Genomic DNA, 13,887 nt, shown 5'->3' with positions numbered 1-13,887 from the left:
ATGTCTATCCTCATCCTTGAATAGGTGATGCCCTCGACTGTTTACATGGAGCCTAGTACTTTTCGTCGATTGATCTAAGTTTGGGCTACTGGCAGATTACCGTCGACGAGTGCGGCCGAGAGGAAGCAGTGTTCATCACACCTAATGGCCTCTACCAGTTCAAGATGATGCCATTCGGCCTTTGTAATGCTCCTGTGACCTTCGAACGGATGATGGACCCGTTGTTTCGGGGTCTCAAGTGGACAACTTGCCTGTGTTACTTAGATGATGTTATTATTTTTTCGTCCACGTTTGAAAGCCACTTGAATCGTCCTTCTAGAACCCTCGCCATTTTCTGCCGAGCTAGCCTTCAGCTCAACGCCAAGGAATGCCGCTTCGGTCACCGCGAAATTAAGGTTCTTGGCCACTTGATCAAGTCAATACTGAGGGCGTCCAGCCCGACCCAGATAAAGTCTGTGCCATCAGTTCATTCCCAGCCCATCTGAAATTTCATCAGTTCGTGCTTCTATTTCCGTCCGTTTGTGCCCAGCTTTGCAGTCATCGCCCGTCCTCTCACCAACCTGTAGAAAAAGGACGTGTCCTTCTGCTGGGGCCCGGATCAGGCGAACATTTTCACAGGACTTATTGCCGCACTCACCACACCACCAGTCTTAGCCAATTTCTGCCTGTCCGCTCCAACAGAACTACGCACCAACGCAAGTGTCCGTTGCATTGGAGCAATCCTTGCTCAGCGGCAGAGTGCTCATTACCGAGTTATCACTTATGCAAGTCGTCTCCTGTCCGACCCAGAATGAAATATTTTTATTATTGAGCATGAATACCTTGCTCTTGTGTGGGTCGTTGCCATATTTCGTCCTTACGTATTTGGGTGACATTTTACTATTGTTACAGACTACCATGCGCTTTGCTGACTTTATCCTTTTAAATATCCTGCTGGCCATCTTGGCGGATGGGCATTACGACTTCAGGAGTACACCTTCTCGATAACTTAGAAACCCGGTTGACATCATCGTGATGCAGACTGCTTGACCCATTACCCAGTTGATTCCCCTTCTTCTGAGTGCGGAGTTGCCAATTGCGTCTTCTCAATTTCCAATTTTTCTAATATCGCCCATAAACACCGCTCAGATGCTTCCCTTGCCAGAATCATCGTCCCACTCACCACCAACCCAACGCATCCTTCTGTCGCGCAGTTTGTGCTCCAAGAGAATATCCTGTACCACCGCAATCTGCACCCGGATGGTTTAGAGTTCTTGTTAGTTGTGTCCACTACCTTCGCTCTGCCGTTCTAGAGCAGCTGCATGATGCACGCACAGCTGGCCACCTTGGTGTTATCCGTTTCTATGACATTTGTACGTCGACGTTTTTTTTTTGTGGCCTAAACTTTACCGATCTGTGCAATGCTATATAGCAGGTTGTGAGCTGTGTCAATGCAGGAAGAAGCTTTCTGTACTTCTCTCTGGCACTCTTTAACCAATTCCCATCCTGTCCACTCCATTTTTGTGCATTGGTGTTGACCTGCTCAGACTGTTTCCAGTTTCTTTATCAGGAAACAAATGGATTGCTGTTGTGACAATATATGACTTGCTACGCCATCACCCGAGCCATACCAAAAAGCTGTGCGACAGACGTCGCGGACTTCCTGCTGAATGACGTCCTACTGCACCATGGCGCTCCCCAACAGCTGATAACCAACCGTGGTCCCTGTTTTCTGGCAAGAGTGGTCAACGAAATCTTTCATTCATGCTCTGTTCATCATAAATTCAGTACTACTTACCATCCCCAGACTAGCGGTCTGACGGAACACTTCAACCATACTCTTATGGAGAGGCTCTCTATGTACGTCTCAGATGATTATCGCGATTGGGATGTGAGCCTACCTTTTGTGGCCTTCGCCTATAACTCTACCTATCACAGCATTGCTGGATACTCTCCTTTCTATCTTCTTTTTGGGCGAGATATAGTGCTTCCCTTTGACATGGTCTTCCCTGCTCCCGATGTCATCAGCCGTTACACCCAAGACACGATTGTCCGAGCTGACGCTGGCCGTAAAATTGCCCGCAGCCGGCTTTCTGCCTCTCAGGAAGCTCAGAAAAGCCATTATGACAGCCACCATCTTGATGTTCAATATGCATCCGGCTCTCTTATTTTGCTGTGGCTCCCGTCCCGTCGTGTCGGCCTAAGTGAAAAGCTGTTGCTGCGGTACAAAGGACCTTACCGTGTCGTTCGCAAAGTCACAGATGCTACTTACGAGATCGAACCCTTGGTGCCCAACTCCTTGCCCCCCGCACCACCATCTGAGATCGTCCACGTGACCCTGCTCAAGCCTTACGAGCTGTCTTCTTCTCTCCCGCCATAGCAAGCACTGGGACTGTGCTTCCAAGAAGGTGGGGTCATGTGATGAAGAAGAATTAAGGAATTGGACTGAGAGACAACGACGCTGAAGTGTACGTAGTCAACTGGGCGGTACTGTATTTCCTGCTGTGATAGATAAGGCGGACTGGATTAACTGGCCATATCTAGGTCCTCCATAACAGAATTATGCGCGGGTTTTTACGATAATTTGTATTTTGAATTTACAGCGAAAGGAAGTGAGGGCTGATGATGACTGTGCAGTGCATTCGAACTTTGTCGCTCTCATAGTAGGCTAAGAAAGAAGACTGAGCAGGGGTTGTAGGGAAGCCTCCGTTCACAAGCAAAGCCAACGTTTCGACAAGGGGACCAGCATGACCATCACTGACAGGGTTTAAGTTCACTTTTGTTTCCGAAGAAGACAAGCAGCAAATGGGGGGAGGAGAGAGAGATGGAGCAGGGCAACGAGTGAAAGAATGTTTCCATAGGTATGAATTTCAGTGAACCTAGAACCAATGGTCCCATCGCATGAAAAAGGGAATAAAGTGGCTGCAACAGCAGGAAAAACTACAATGAGAGGTGGATGATGAGTCAGCACCTAAAGCAGGTTTGGTGCTGGCAGGTGTTTCTTGAAAGGAGACAATCATTTCAAAGGGACCTGAGGAGCAATACAGCTGCAGGGGAGGGGAATAGTTGTCAAGAGGTTTGAAGTATCAGCATAGACTAAGAATGTTAGACATGAAAAATAAATGAAACAAGGGTGACAGAAGGACAGTTAAAAAAAAAAAAAAAATTAGAGCAAGCCATAAATGCCAAGTGGGGCATTATTCGAAGAAAAGGATTTCTATTTATTTTTTTTTATTTGAACATGCTGCAGCCTCGATGAGGCTATGGCAGGAGTGGGAAAACAAAGAAAAGTGTATCAAGAAAATACAAACATATAGATCAAAGAAACAAAATAAAAATGGCACTAGGTAGCAATGACGTGTATCAAGAAAATACTAACATATAAAATCAAAGAAAAATAAAATGAAATAAAATATAAAAAATGGCACTAGGAAGCAATGGCTGTCAAAAATTCGTTTCCAGGCAGCGAATTTAAGAGTTCAATGGTCAGAGGAAAGAAGCTGTGTTTGAATGTCCCAGTGCGGGAAAAGAAAGGGATGAGATTCAGGCTGTGGGAACTTCTAGTTATGGAAGGCTTGCTAATGTTCAAATAATTATTTAGTGATGGAAGGCACTGAGAGTGAACCAGTATGTGCAAAAACTTCGAACATTCTATTTGACGGCGAGATGATAGGGCTGTGAGACCTAAATCTGAATAATGGGCAGGAGGGGAAAAATCTCTGCCGTAGTTGTGAAAGATGAAGCGTACTGATTTCTTTTGAACTGATTCTAATTTTTTGATATCGGATTTCGTATAACGGTTCCATACAATACAGCCAATTAAGAATGGGGCAGACAAGTGTTTTATATGTGAGCAGTTTGGTATCCTTTGGGGCTTTATGCAGTGTACGATGGAGGTATCCGAGACGTTTAAAAGCTTTGTTACATATGATAGTGTGTTTGGGCCATGAGATGTCATGAGAGAAATGAAGGCCGAGGTATTTATATTTCGTGACTCGTTCTAAATCCTGACCGTGAAAACTGTACGTGAAATGTGAAGGAGATGGGTGTCTAGAAAATGACATGGAAATGGTTTTAGAGAAATTAATATTCATTTGTCATTCCTTGCACCATCTACAAAAATTTGCAAATGAGTCAAGTATTTCATGGTCAAGTGGTGTATTAATGTCGTGATATAAGACACAGTCATCAGCGTAAAGACGAATGTTTACAGACACACAATATGCAAGGTCGTTAATATATAATAAGAAAAGAAGCGGGCCTAAAACAGAACCTTTCGGAACGCTGGATGAAACACTAACAGGAGTGGAAATAGATGAGTTAAAGTGTACAGCCTGCGAATGCTAATTTAAGAAACTCAATATCCAACCAACCAGGGAAGGGTTTTTTAGAACAGAGTTAAGTTTGTGTAGGAGTTTAGGGTGTGGGACAGTGTCGAAAGCTTTGGATAAATCAACAAAAATGCTGTCGACCTGTCTGCCTAACCTAATGACTGAGAAATGTCGTGCTCAAATTCAATTAGTTGGGTAGTGGTGCTCAGGCCTTGACGGAAACCATGCTGGTAAATGTTTAGGATGTTGTGGGTTTCAAAAAATTCAATGATATGTTTGAAAATAACATGGTTGAGTAACTTGCATGAATGGGCTGTTAAGGAGATAGGTCTGTAGTTCTGCAGTAGTTGAGTACTACTGGATTTGTACAATGGAATTACCTTGGCAAGCTTCCAGGAGAGGGGAACAGTGCTGGTGGATAATGATTTACGGAAGATTGTGGTAAGATATTAGCTTGTTCAAAGTGAGTAGCGCACAAGGAAGGAGTTAGGTATGTCATCTGGGCCACAGCTCTTTTTAGTATCTAATTGGAGGATCATATTGAGCACACCTGTACCAGAGATGACGACATCTTTGATGGGAGGGTAAGTCACAGCTAAAAGAAGGAACGATAGAGTTATCAGTGTGAATACAGAATGATAATAGGAATTAAATGCAGAAGCAATTGTCAGTGAATCTGAAACAGGAACGCCGTTAACTATAAAACTGTTGCAAGTACTGTTACTGGGTAGTATCGATTTCCAGAATTTGCGAGGGTTTGTTTTCATTAATTTTGGCAATGTAACAGAATAGTAAAAATCCTTGGCAGACTTTAACCTGAAGCGTAGTTCCTCCTTGGCATCACTGAACTCTGCAATTTTGACAGGATTGCCATTTCTTTTCGACTTGCGCAATCTTGCAACACAACGCGATAAATGCAGTAAGTTTCTTGTTATCCATGGTAAATCTCTATTTTTCTTTTTTGTTTTCAGTGGAACAAAGCGATTAATACATGCTTTAACAAAATGTTCAAAAAGCCCCACAACAGCATCAACATCACTGGTCAGAAATAATTCTTCAAACATTTCAAAGGATTCACTTAATGCTATGATGGCCCTCATAGATCACACGTTGTATCAGGGATTTAAACCCCACAATTTGACAATTTGCTTTATTGGTCGGTAGATGCCTTTTGGGAAGGGGCCCTTCAAATGTTTGACTCAATGGAGACAATGTGTGTGCAACAGGTGACCTCCGGACAGGTGGGTGTGTCGGAGGTCATGGAGACGTGGACGCGCCAGAAAGGCTTCCCGCTGGTGCGGCTCTCAGTCAGCGGGGACGGCCAGTTGCGCGCCACCCAGCGGCGCTTTCAGCTGCTCCCGGCCGACCTGGTGACGGATGTGGCACGCTGGCACGTGCCACTCACCTTCATCACGGATGATGGTCGGCAACGCCTGCTGTGGATGAACCGCACAGATTGTGAGCAGTATTTGCTCACTTAGTCTTTTGTGTGTGTGCTCATGGTAATATTATTATGTCTGTTAATATTTCAGGTAGAGCAAATATTGCATGTACAGCAATGCGTTTAGCACATCCATTTGCATATGCATTGGCTAGGGCCAAGTTAGTATCTGAGTGTTTCATTGCGGTCGAGGTGCGCCTGTTGCAAATGAAAACAGAACCCAATCGGTTCGTGGCTACTGACAGAGCAAGCACCACAGCACTAAGTGAGGAGTTTTATTCACAATGAAGAGAAAAATCGGTGAATTACTTTGTAGGGCTTTGTTGAAAACTTCCCATATTAGCTTTGCCTAAAACAATTAGAACTGCAGCTTTTTTTAGTTTATTGCGAAAGCTATACTACGCCAGGTTTCGGCCTGTCGCGTAGTCCTTGGCCGCAGTCACGAATGACCTTGAACAGCCGCGAAGAAGAAGAAGAAGGAGGAGGAGAAGAACAACGCTCGGTTACCCGCAGCTAATGCTTTCGCTCCATATTCGGTTCAGCAGTGTTTGATACTTCTCATTCGTTTTTTTGCTTAAATAAGCAGAAGCCAGCGTTTTCAATTTTTGAGTTTAGTTTTGGATGTATAAAGCCTTGGACCTCTGTAATATGCCTGCAGGCTAGATGCATCAGCAAATGGGCCTCTGTCCACTCTGGGCCTGCTAAAAAATGGCTGCAACTTAGTTCGGCTAAACCCAGTTATACATGCAAAAGCCTTGCGATCCTTGGTTATTTTGTGTTCCTAAGCTAGGTTAGACTCATAGTTAAACTAGTTTACTGAGCGGAAGCTCGATTAAGCATGGTCAGACACGATTCGCTGTGGTTGAATTTCTCCAAGGAAACGTCAAAGAAATGCAGCCGAAGCACTGGTTCTGGCTCCTTGGTGGATGTCTGCGAACCTCAAGGACACCACTGACAGGTCTAGACGCAGTGAAGATGTCGAGAGAATTTTGAAGGGGAAGATCCCAGGAGGTGAGCCAGATGGCCAGTGGTGCAGGGAAAGGGTACGCAGGGGACTGGAAGGTTGGTTTCTCCTAGGCTAGTAAAGCTTTCAGTTTAAAATTTACCTGGTATGGCTAGGATTTCAGTGATGTATCAAAGTATCAACGATACAGTACTGAGTATCTGCATCAAAACTCGATTTCAATCCTGTATCTTGTATCAGCATCGGAAATACAATTTTTCCGAGTATCAAGTATCGGTATCGAAGATACTTTTTTGAAGTATCTTACCCAGCCCTGGTCATTACGATGGCAACAAGAGAGGAGCAGCAGGGGTGGCGTGCGCTTCACCAATACCACGACTGCCCGCTCTACCATTGGAGCCGCGCATGATGTCACGCAGATGAACAGTAGTGCGCATGCACTGATACCATGGTAACCAGAGAGACCCCAGAGGTGCATCACGCGCTTCTTCTCCGCACGCCACTTATCACCCGAACCATGCATTGCATGCGCAGCATTCCATGTAAACAACGGAGATTAAATAAGCTGCTGTATCGCAACGTTTGGCATGGATGCAGAGAAGGAGAGTCCAGCCGCTGATAAATGGCGAAGATGAACTTTTCCGGTCCTGAGGTTGTTGCCTGGCTTTCATTGCTAAACATAAAATGACTACAACAAGCTCAGTCAGGGAAACATACCACTCGCATACTGCTCACAACTCCCACATTGGTTGTCAAAAATTTAAATATTTTTTCCTCGTATAATCATCGCATCACCAAAACTACCACCGTGAGAGTCGTCTGATGATGATGATGATGAGTCTGTGGTCATTCCCTTCGTATCGGGAGATCAACGGGGTCCCCCGAATCAGACCAAAAAATTGTAAAAAAAAAAAAAAATATTCAAAACACGCATACACATTGTCGCACAAACACACACTGGCACAAATTCACGCACTGGCACACACACACGCACTGTGGCAGTCACTGAGTGCGATGTTCAGTCGTTTGACGGTCATCGCAGAGTTATTTGCCACCACTGTTGTAGCCTACGCTTTGTGGTGGAAACACTGCTACTTGCGACAGCGTTCGTTTCGTCGCTTTTGTCGCCCGCCTTGAAGCCCAATGTGCGCAAAAGGGTGGCGCCATCTGCGTGTCGAGGAGACAACCCGTCGCAGTGGAGCACCAGGTGTTCTAGGAGCTCCTCATGTCTCCCGCAGGCTCTGCAGGTGGCGGCTTGTGCCTCGGCGGAATCATCGAAGCGCCCGCGGTACACGAGTGTGCGCAGAGCTCCGGCGCGCGCCGCGAGTAGAAAGGCACTACCCCCGCTGTTGTCGTACAGGAGTTCTGGTGCAATTGCTTGCTTGTGAGTGCAGTACATCTGGAGCGTTGATTTGGTCTCCATAGCAGATTGCCAGCGGCCGGTCTCTGCTGCTTGCACCCGGGTCTGCACCGCGCGTCCGCTCTTCCGTTCAGTTAGCTTGTTCTCTTGGGTGGAATTTTCAAAGAGACTGTACTTGCAGCGCAACCGCTGTACCCGGGAGCACCATCGCGTTCTGGTCCCCTTAAAGTTGAGGTACAGAAACACTCGTCGTGCCCATTGTCAGTTGGGTAATATGCGAAGCCGTTCCTCGAATGCAATTTTGCTGCTTGCCTCTCTAGCTTCGAACGACGACCAGCCGAGGTCACCCTGGATTGCCTCAATGGCCACTCGCCCATGACACCCCAGGGCTACTCGGCCAACTTCGTGTTGTCCGCGCTCCAGCCAAGCACGCGTGGAGGCCGATATGCACACTACAGCATTCGCGAATGTCAGGGCCGGAACGTGCACAGCCTTCCACAATTCGCGGACTATTACATATCGGCTGCATCCCCACAGGCACCGTTTGCATAAAATACAGCACGCTCGCTGGGAGGAACGTCGCACGTGTTCTTCGTGTGCTGCATATACGTCTCCTTGGGCACTGATGTTAATGCCGAGGTACCTGTAGGTGGTGGTCTGAGGTATAGGCTCTCCGCTTGGCAGACGCAGCATGGAGAGTGAGGTGCTGGGGCCCACAAAGTACAGCACAACTGATTTCCTTGCATTGAAGGCTAGCCCCAGTTTTCCGAGATGTTCGGCAGAGATGGAGACAAGCTTCTGCAGCTGTGCTTCCTCCGCGGCTAGAAGCACAATGTCATCTGCAAACACCAAGCCCGGTAGTGTCCAGGACTCTGGAATGCCATTGTGCAAGTACGGAAGGGCAAATCCGACGCCAGAGCGGATCAAGTGGCGTTCGAGCTCTGCTGTGTAGAGCATGTACAGGATTGGTGACATTGGGCATCCTTGATTCAGTCCTACCCGTACAAGGACAGGGTCGGAGCAGGCATCGGCGAAGTATCCCACCACGGTGTTGTCGCTATATAGGCGCTGTAGCAGTTCAATCCATCTTGTTGGCAACCCGATAGCAGCCATTCGATGGAGTAGAAGCTCGTGGGGAACACTATCATACGCCCTACTTACGTCCAGGAAGCATGCCACAAGCCCTCAATTTTCTTTGCGCGCTATTTCAGTGCATTGCGTCTGTATACAAAGATGTTGTCTTCCAGGCGACGACCCTGTCGGTACCCATTTTGCAGCTCCGAAAGCAGGCCCTTCACCTCTGCCCATGATACTATCCAGGTCTTCAGTACCTGGGCGAACGCCCTGTAGAATACACTAGAGATGGTCAGCGGCCTGTAGTCCCTGATAGAGCCTCGATCCCCGCCTTTTTTCGGGAGGAGGCATACCTTTCTGCCAGTAAAGCCTCTCAATAAACTAAAAGTAGCGCCATCTCCTCTCTTCTCCTCCGGCGGCGCCGCTCCTCCTCTCGCATTTCGACCGTGGCTCCACCTACGGGGTGCGCGACTAGCGCGCGCTCTCCGGAGCAGGCGCCCTTCACAGCCGTCTCGATCAGCGCCGCGCGCGCGCCGATCGAGGCGCCCGTGCACCGGGTCTCACCAGAGCCTTGCATTTTGTCGCAATGTGTTCAGGTTAAAATATTACTCACTGCTGAGACATAATTGCCGAATGTTGACAGGGATTTCCCGCCAGAATAGTTTCAGCTGTGAGTGTCATACACCACATATACGCGATTTCGGCGTTGGTTCAACTCGCCGTCATCTCCGTAGTTCGTCACATTTGGCCACTCAGCGGCATGCTTTATAAAATTTGTAACTAGGCGGCGGACAGGAACAATTTTGGAACAATCTGTGTATGGTTTCTTTGCAGTGTTGACTGGATTGCGAGCTGCCGGTAAACTTGAGAAGTGTGGCAGCAGCTGTCTTCCATGTATTTTCAACTTCAGCTGCAGATCAAATTAACTATAGGCGGCGGAAGCTGCAGTCTGTGTGGAGTCTTTGCAGCTTTGATTGACTTGTGAGCTACCGGTAAACTTGGGGAGGGAGTTAGCAGTTATTTTTTTTTTATATTTGGCGTTGAGACGGTGCCGTGTTCAGCTGCCATGGTGTGTCACCATACGTACACGATTTTGGCGTCGATTTAACTCGCCTTCACCTCCTTGAGTCCGTCAGCCGTTGACAAAAGTGCGCAACATGCTTGAAAAAAAAATTAACTAGGCTGCGGAAGCTGCAGTCTGTGTGGTTTCTTTGCAGGTTGGACTGAATTGTAAGCTACCGTGAAACTTGAGAAGCGTGGTAGCAGTTTTTTTTTTATATTTTGCGCTGAAATGGTTTCGTTTTCAACTGTCAGTGCGTGACACCATTTGTACGCGATGTCTGCGTTGGTTGAACTCGCCTTCACCACCGTGCTTCTATCAGCCGCCTGCCAAAGAGCGCAACATGCTTGAAAAAAAAATTAAATAGCCAGCGGGAACGATTTAGTAGCAGTCCGCGTGGCAGCAAAACACACGGCGATATGTGCCGCGCGCGCGCCGCCCGCCCCGCTGGAAAGGAGGAAGCTGCACGCCCAGCAAAAAAAAAAGCGCGCGCGCACGTGACGCCGCTCGGCCAGTGAGAGGGTCGAACGACGAAGGAGAGCGCAGGAGAGGAGGCGGGCGGCAAACTTCACATGTTGGCGCTACTTTTAGTTTATTGAGGGGCTTTATCTGCCAGTAGTAGCAAGCGCCATCTTTGAAGCGCTACTGAGGCTGGCTGGCCTAGTTGTGTGCGCGCACTACTAGGTGGCGATAGCGTGCTTGGGGTTATGCTCGTTGAGCTGTTGTGTGTTTTCTTCTTTTTTTTTTTAATTTGCTCACAGGAAAGGAAAGGTGCAGTACCTGTCACACTCCTTCTGTGGACACAAACACCTGAATCGCACCATAAGGGAAGGGAGGAAGGTGGGAATGAAAATGGAAAGAAACGTTCCACTATTTTGAGAAGTGTCTCCGTGTCTTGCTGTCATTGTTCTTTCGATTCATCCGTGTTACTTGTTTTGTTCTACTGTCTACAGTGTTCTTGGTGCCCCACCGCGATGGGACGGTACGCAAGCTGTACAGCTGCTTTTAAGCTGATATTGAGTATGCGCTAAAACATGGCAACCGTACTGGCAACAGGCACTTTGGCATCAAAGAATGTGGCCAGTAACACACGCATTTGGCATGCGTTACTGGAGGTAGTGGTTGCAATGTCGGCATAGACACAGAGCAAGGCTGAGCAAGAGTAAAACTGTGTTGTCTGCTGTGAACATTATACCACGAAATACAGTGGAGTGATGGTTAGGCTGTGTGCGGCAAATAAAGTGCTTTAGTAATTAGTGCTTTGGGCGACGCTGTACATTTAAAACAAAGGTAAGTTCTGTTTGAAAGTAATTTTTTGGTTTATATTTACAATAGCTGGCCTAAGAGTCACAATTCACACCTTTTAAATTTGTTTTAGCGCTCCAAAACAATTACACAAAAAATTTCCCTGCATAATTATCGCACTCCCTAACTTCGCATTAATTTTTCGCGAAAAAAGTGCGAGCAATATGGAAGTAAATATGGTATCCTGGCATAGCCGAGCTAAGCCACGGCAATTTTGTTTTTCTATGTTGGAGTTGCCGGTACAGCAACACTAGATATTGGCCTGGGTGTTTATGCTCGTGCCCAAAGTCCTGTTTGAGTGTGGCATATAATTATGCTGGTGTTTGGCAGTGGATGTGCCCCTGGGTGGACCTGCGCCTGTCTGGATCAAGGCCAACGTGAACCAGACGGGCTTCTACCGTGTCAACTATGATGCCTCCAACTGGGACGCCCTGAGGGTGCAGTTGCATCATGACCATCAGGCCCTGCCGGCAGCTGACCGGGCCAGCCTGCTGGATGATGCTTTCACCTTGGCCAGGGCTGGGGAGCTGAACCTGTCCGTAGCCATGGACCTTGCGGGGTACCTGCGCAGGGAGCGGGACTTTGGGCCCTGGGCAACCGCCCTACCTCACCTGCTCGACCTGCAACGCATGGGTAGTGATGCCAGCTGGTTACCCTCTCTCCAGGTACTACATCGAGGGGACGAGCTGAAGTGGGCCCATATCGATGGACCACCGCATCCTAGTAATACGAAAGGCATTTCTTCCATGGAAAACAACGGTTATGTTAGGAAAGGCCAAAAAATGAAGTAGACTCTCATCGATTTTAACTTCAGAGGACTGGAGATCTTTGTCTGAATTGTCAGAAGTGCACCTTAGTATCCAAGTGTCATCCAATCCAGTGCCTGATCCAGTGTCATCCAAGGCTGAGTTTGTTTTTCCTTTTTTTTTTTTAATGGAGATATCTTTGCATGCAAACAACTTGTCCCCCCCCCCCCCCCCCCCCCCCCTTTTTTTTAATCATTGCTACGAGCAAGTGTAGCAATGCAGGAGGTAGGGCACTGACATGCCTACTCGACCGGCAGTCTCCAACTGGCTGTATGGTTGACAAAAAAAAGTTATCTTTAGCATACTAGTTTCTGAGTATGGTAGAACCTCAATTATTTGTACCTTGAGGAACTGTAACGAATATTCAAATTATCTGAAGGTCACATCATCCGGTGGTTATAAAAAGTTTCAAAGAGCTGTTTTCCACCACAGCAAAAAATGACTGCTGGAAGTGAGAAACAAACACCTTGCGGGCAGCTTTCTATCTTGTGGACAAAGCTTCTGGGAATCCTGAGAAAAATTGGATGCAGTACTTGAGCCACCTTTGGGGCTGAAAGTGTAATGTGCCCAGTGACTTGCTGACAGTGGCCCTTATTGGCATTTAGCTGGCAAGCTCAGTCATAACACTGCTGTCGACTTACAGCTGCATGTGCACATTGCATTGACTCAGTAGCATCAAAGGCCCCATTCTCGAGGAAAACTGGCATCGGTCTTGTCAAAAAATTACAAGCACGCCCCTGAGAGGTGACCTGACCAGGCATTAATTGGTAAGAGGGTTGTGCGATGTCATAAGACCACGTGACATGGCCAAATTGGCAGGAGCTGCCTACTCAGGTAGCTTCTTCGAGATGTCAGGGTCCAATCAGAATCAAACCCCATGGTAACTGGATCCTCCGTTAGACACACTGTCCTTACGCCACACGAACACATTTGTACGACTTTGTGAAAGCCGGCTTTATCTATACATTGGGTGACCTTTCACATAATGTGGTAGATTACAACTGTATGCTAATGAATATGTGTGAGGTAACAGAAGCACAAATTGAGCAGTTAATGATTAAGCAAGCAGCAGAGTGCAGGTATGCTTGAGTAAAACAGGCTTTTTGTGCAAGTTGGCGACAATAATAGCAGCAAAGCAACACGAACACAAAAGGAGAAACACATGGACGATGCATGTATGCTAAAAATGATCTGCAAAGGAGATAGTAGGGATCCATTAAAGCTTTTGTTTCATTTCCTTAAAGGCAGAGCTTATTTGTCTGTTTCACTGGAATAGTGTGTGAGACAGTACTGTCACTGTCGGGAACTCACTTACGCCAGCTAAATAATTTATGTTAATTTTCTCATGGAGTTCCAGTTTCAAGCTTTAAACAGTGGCTTTGAAAGCACGAGTAAATTGGTCATGGGCATCATAAAATATTGCGATATAATTGATGCATAATGATTTCTTGACATTGGTTAGAATTTTGATTGGTACAAAGAAAAACTGAAGAGAGAACTGGTTGAAGCATATTTTATTTCAAGGGACATTAAGTGCGTCAGCAAGACTTCTCTTGCTGATAAACCC

The 13,887-nt window shown here is 46.9% G+C and overlaps 1 protein-coding gene across 1 annotated transcript in view; it reads left to right on the top strand.

Moving 5' to 3' along the window:
- Positions 1-13,887, top strand: part of LOC146187000 (endoplasmic reticulum aminopeptidase 1-like) — a 72,801-nt gene that overhangs the window by 34,473 nt on the left and 24,441 nt on the right. Inside the window, exons 7-8 of the mRNA XM_084607539.1 lie at positions 5,537-5,768; positions 11,845-12,179. Coding sequence (XP_084463665.1) covers positions 5,537-5,768; positions 11,845-12,179 — 567 coding nt within the window. The remainder of the gene's footprint in view (positions 1-5,536; positions 5,769-11,844; positions 12,180-13,887) is intronic.

Source organism: Amblyomma maculatum, chromosome 6 (assembly GCF_055883805.1).
Source record: "Amblyomma maculatum isolate TAMU_Amacu chromosome 6, ASM5588380v1, whole genome shotgun sequence".
In the NCBI taxonomy this organism is placed as follows: Eukaryota; Metazoa; Arthropoda; class Arachnida; order Ixodida; family Ixodidae; genus Amblyomma; species Amblyomma maculatum.
The sequence above is the reverse complement of the archived record's forward strand: the minus strand, read 5'-3'. Positions and strand labels throughout refer to the sequence as shown.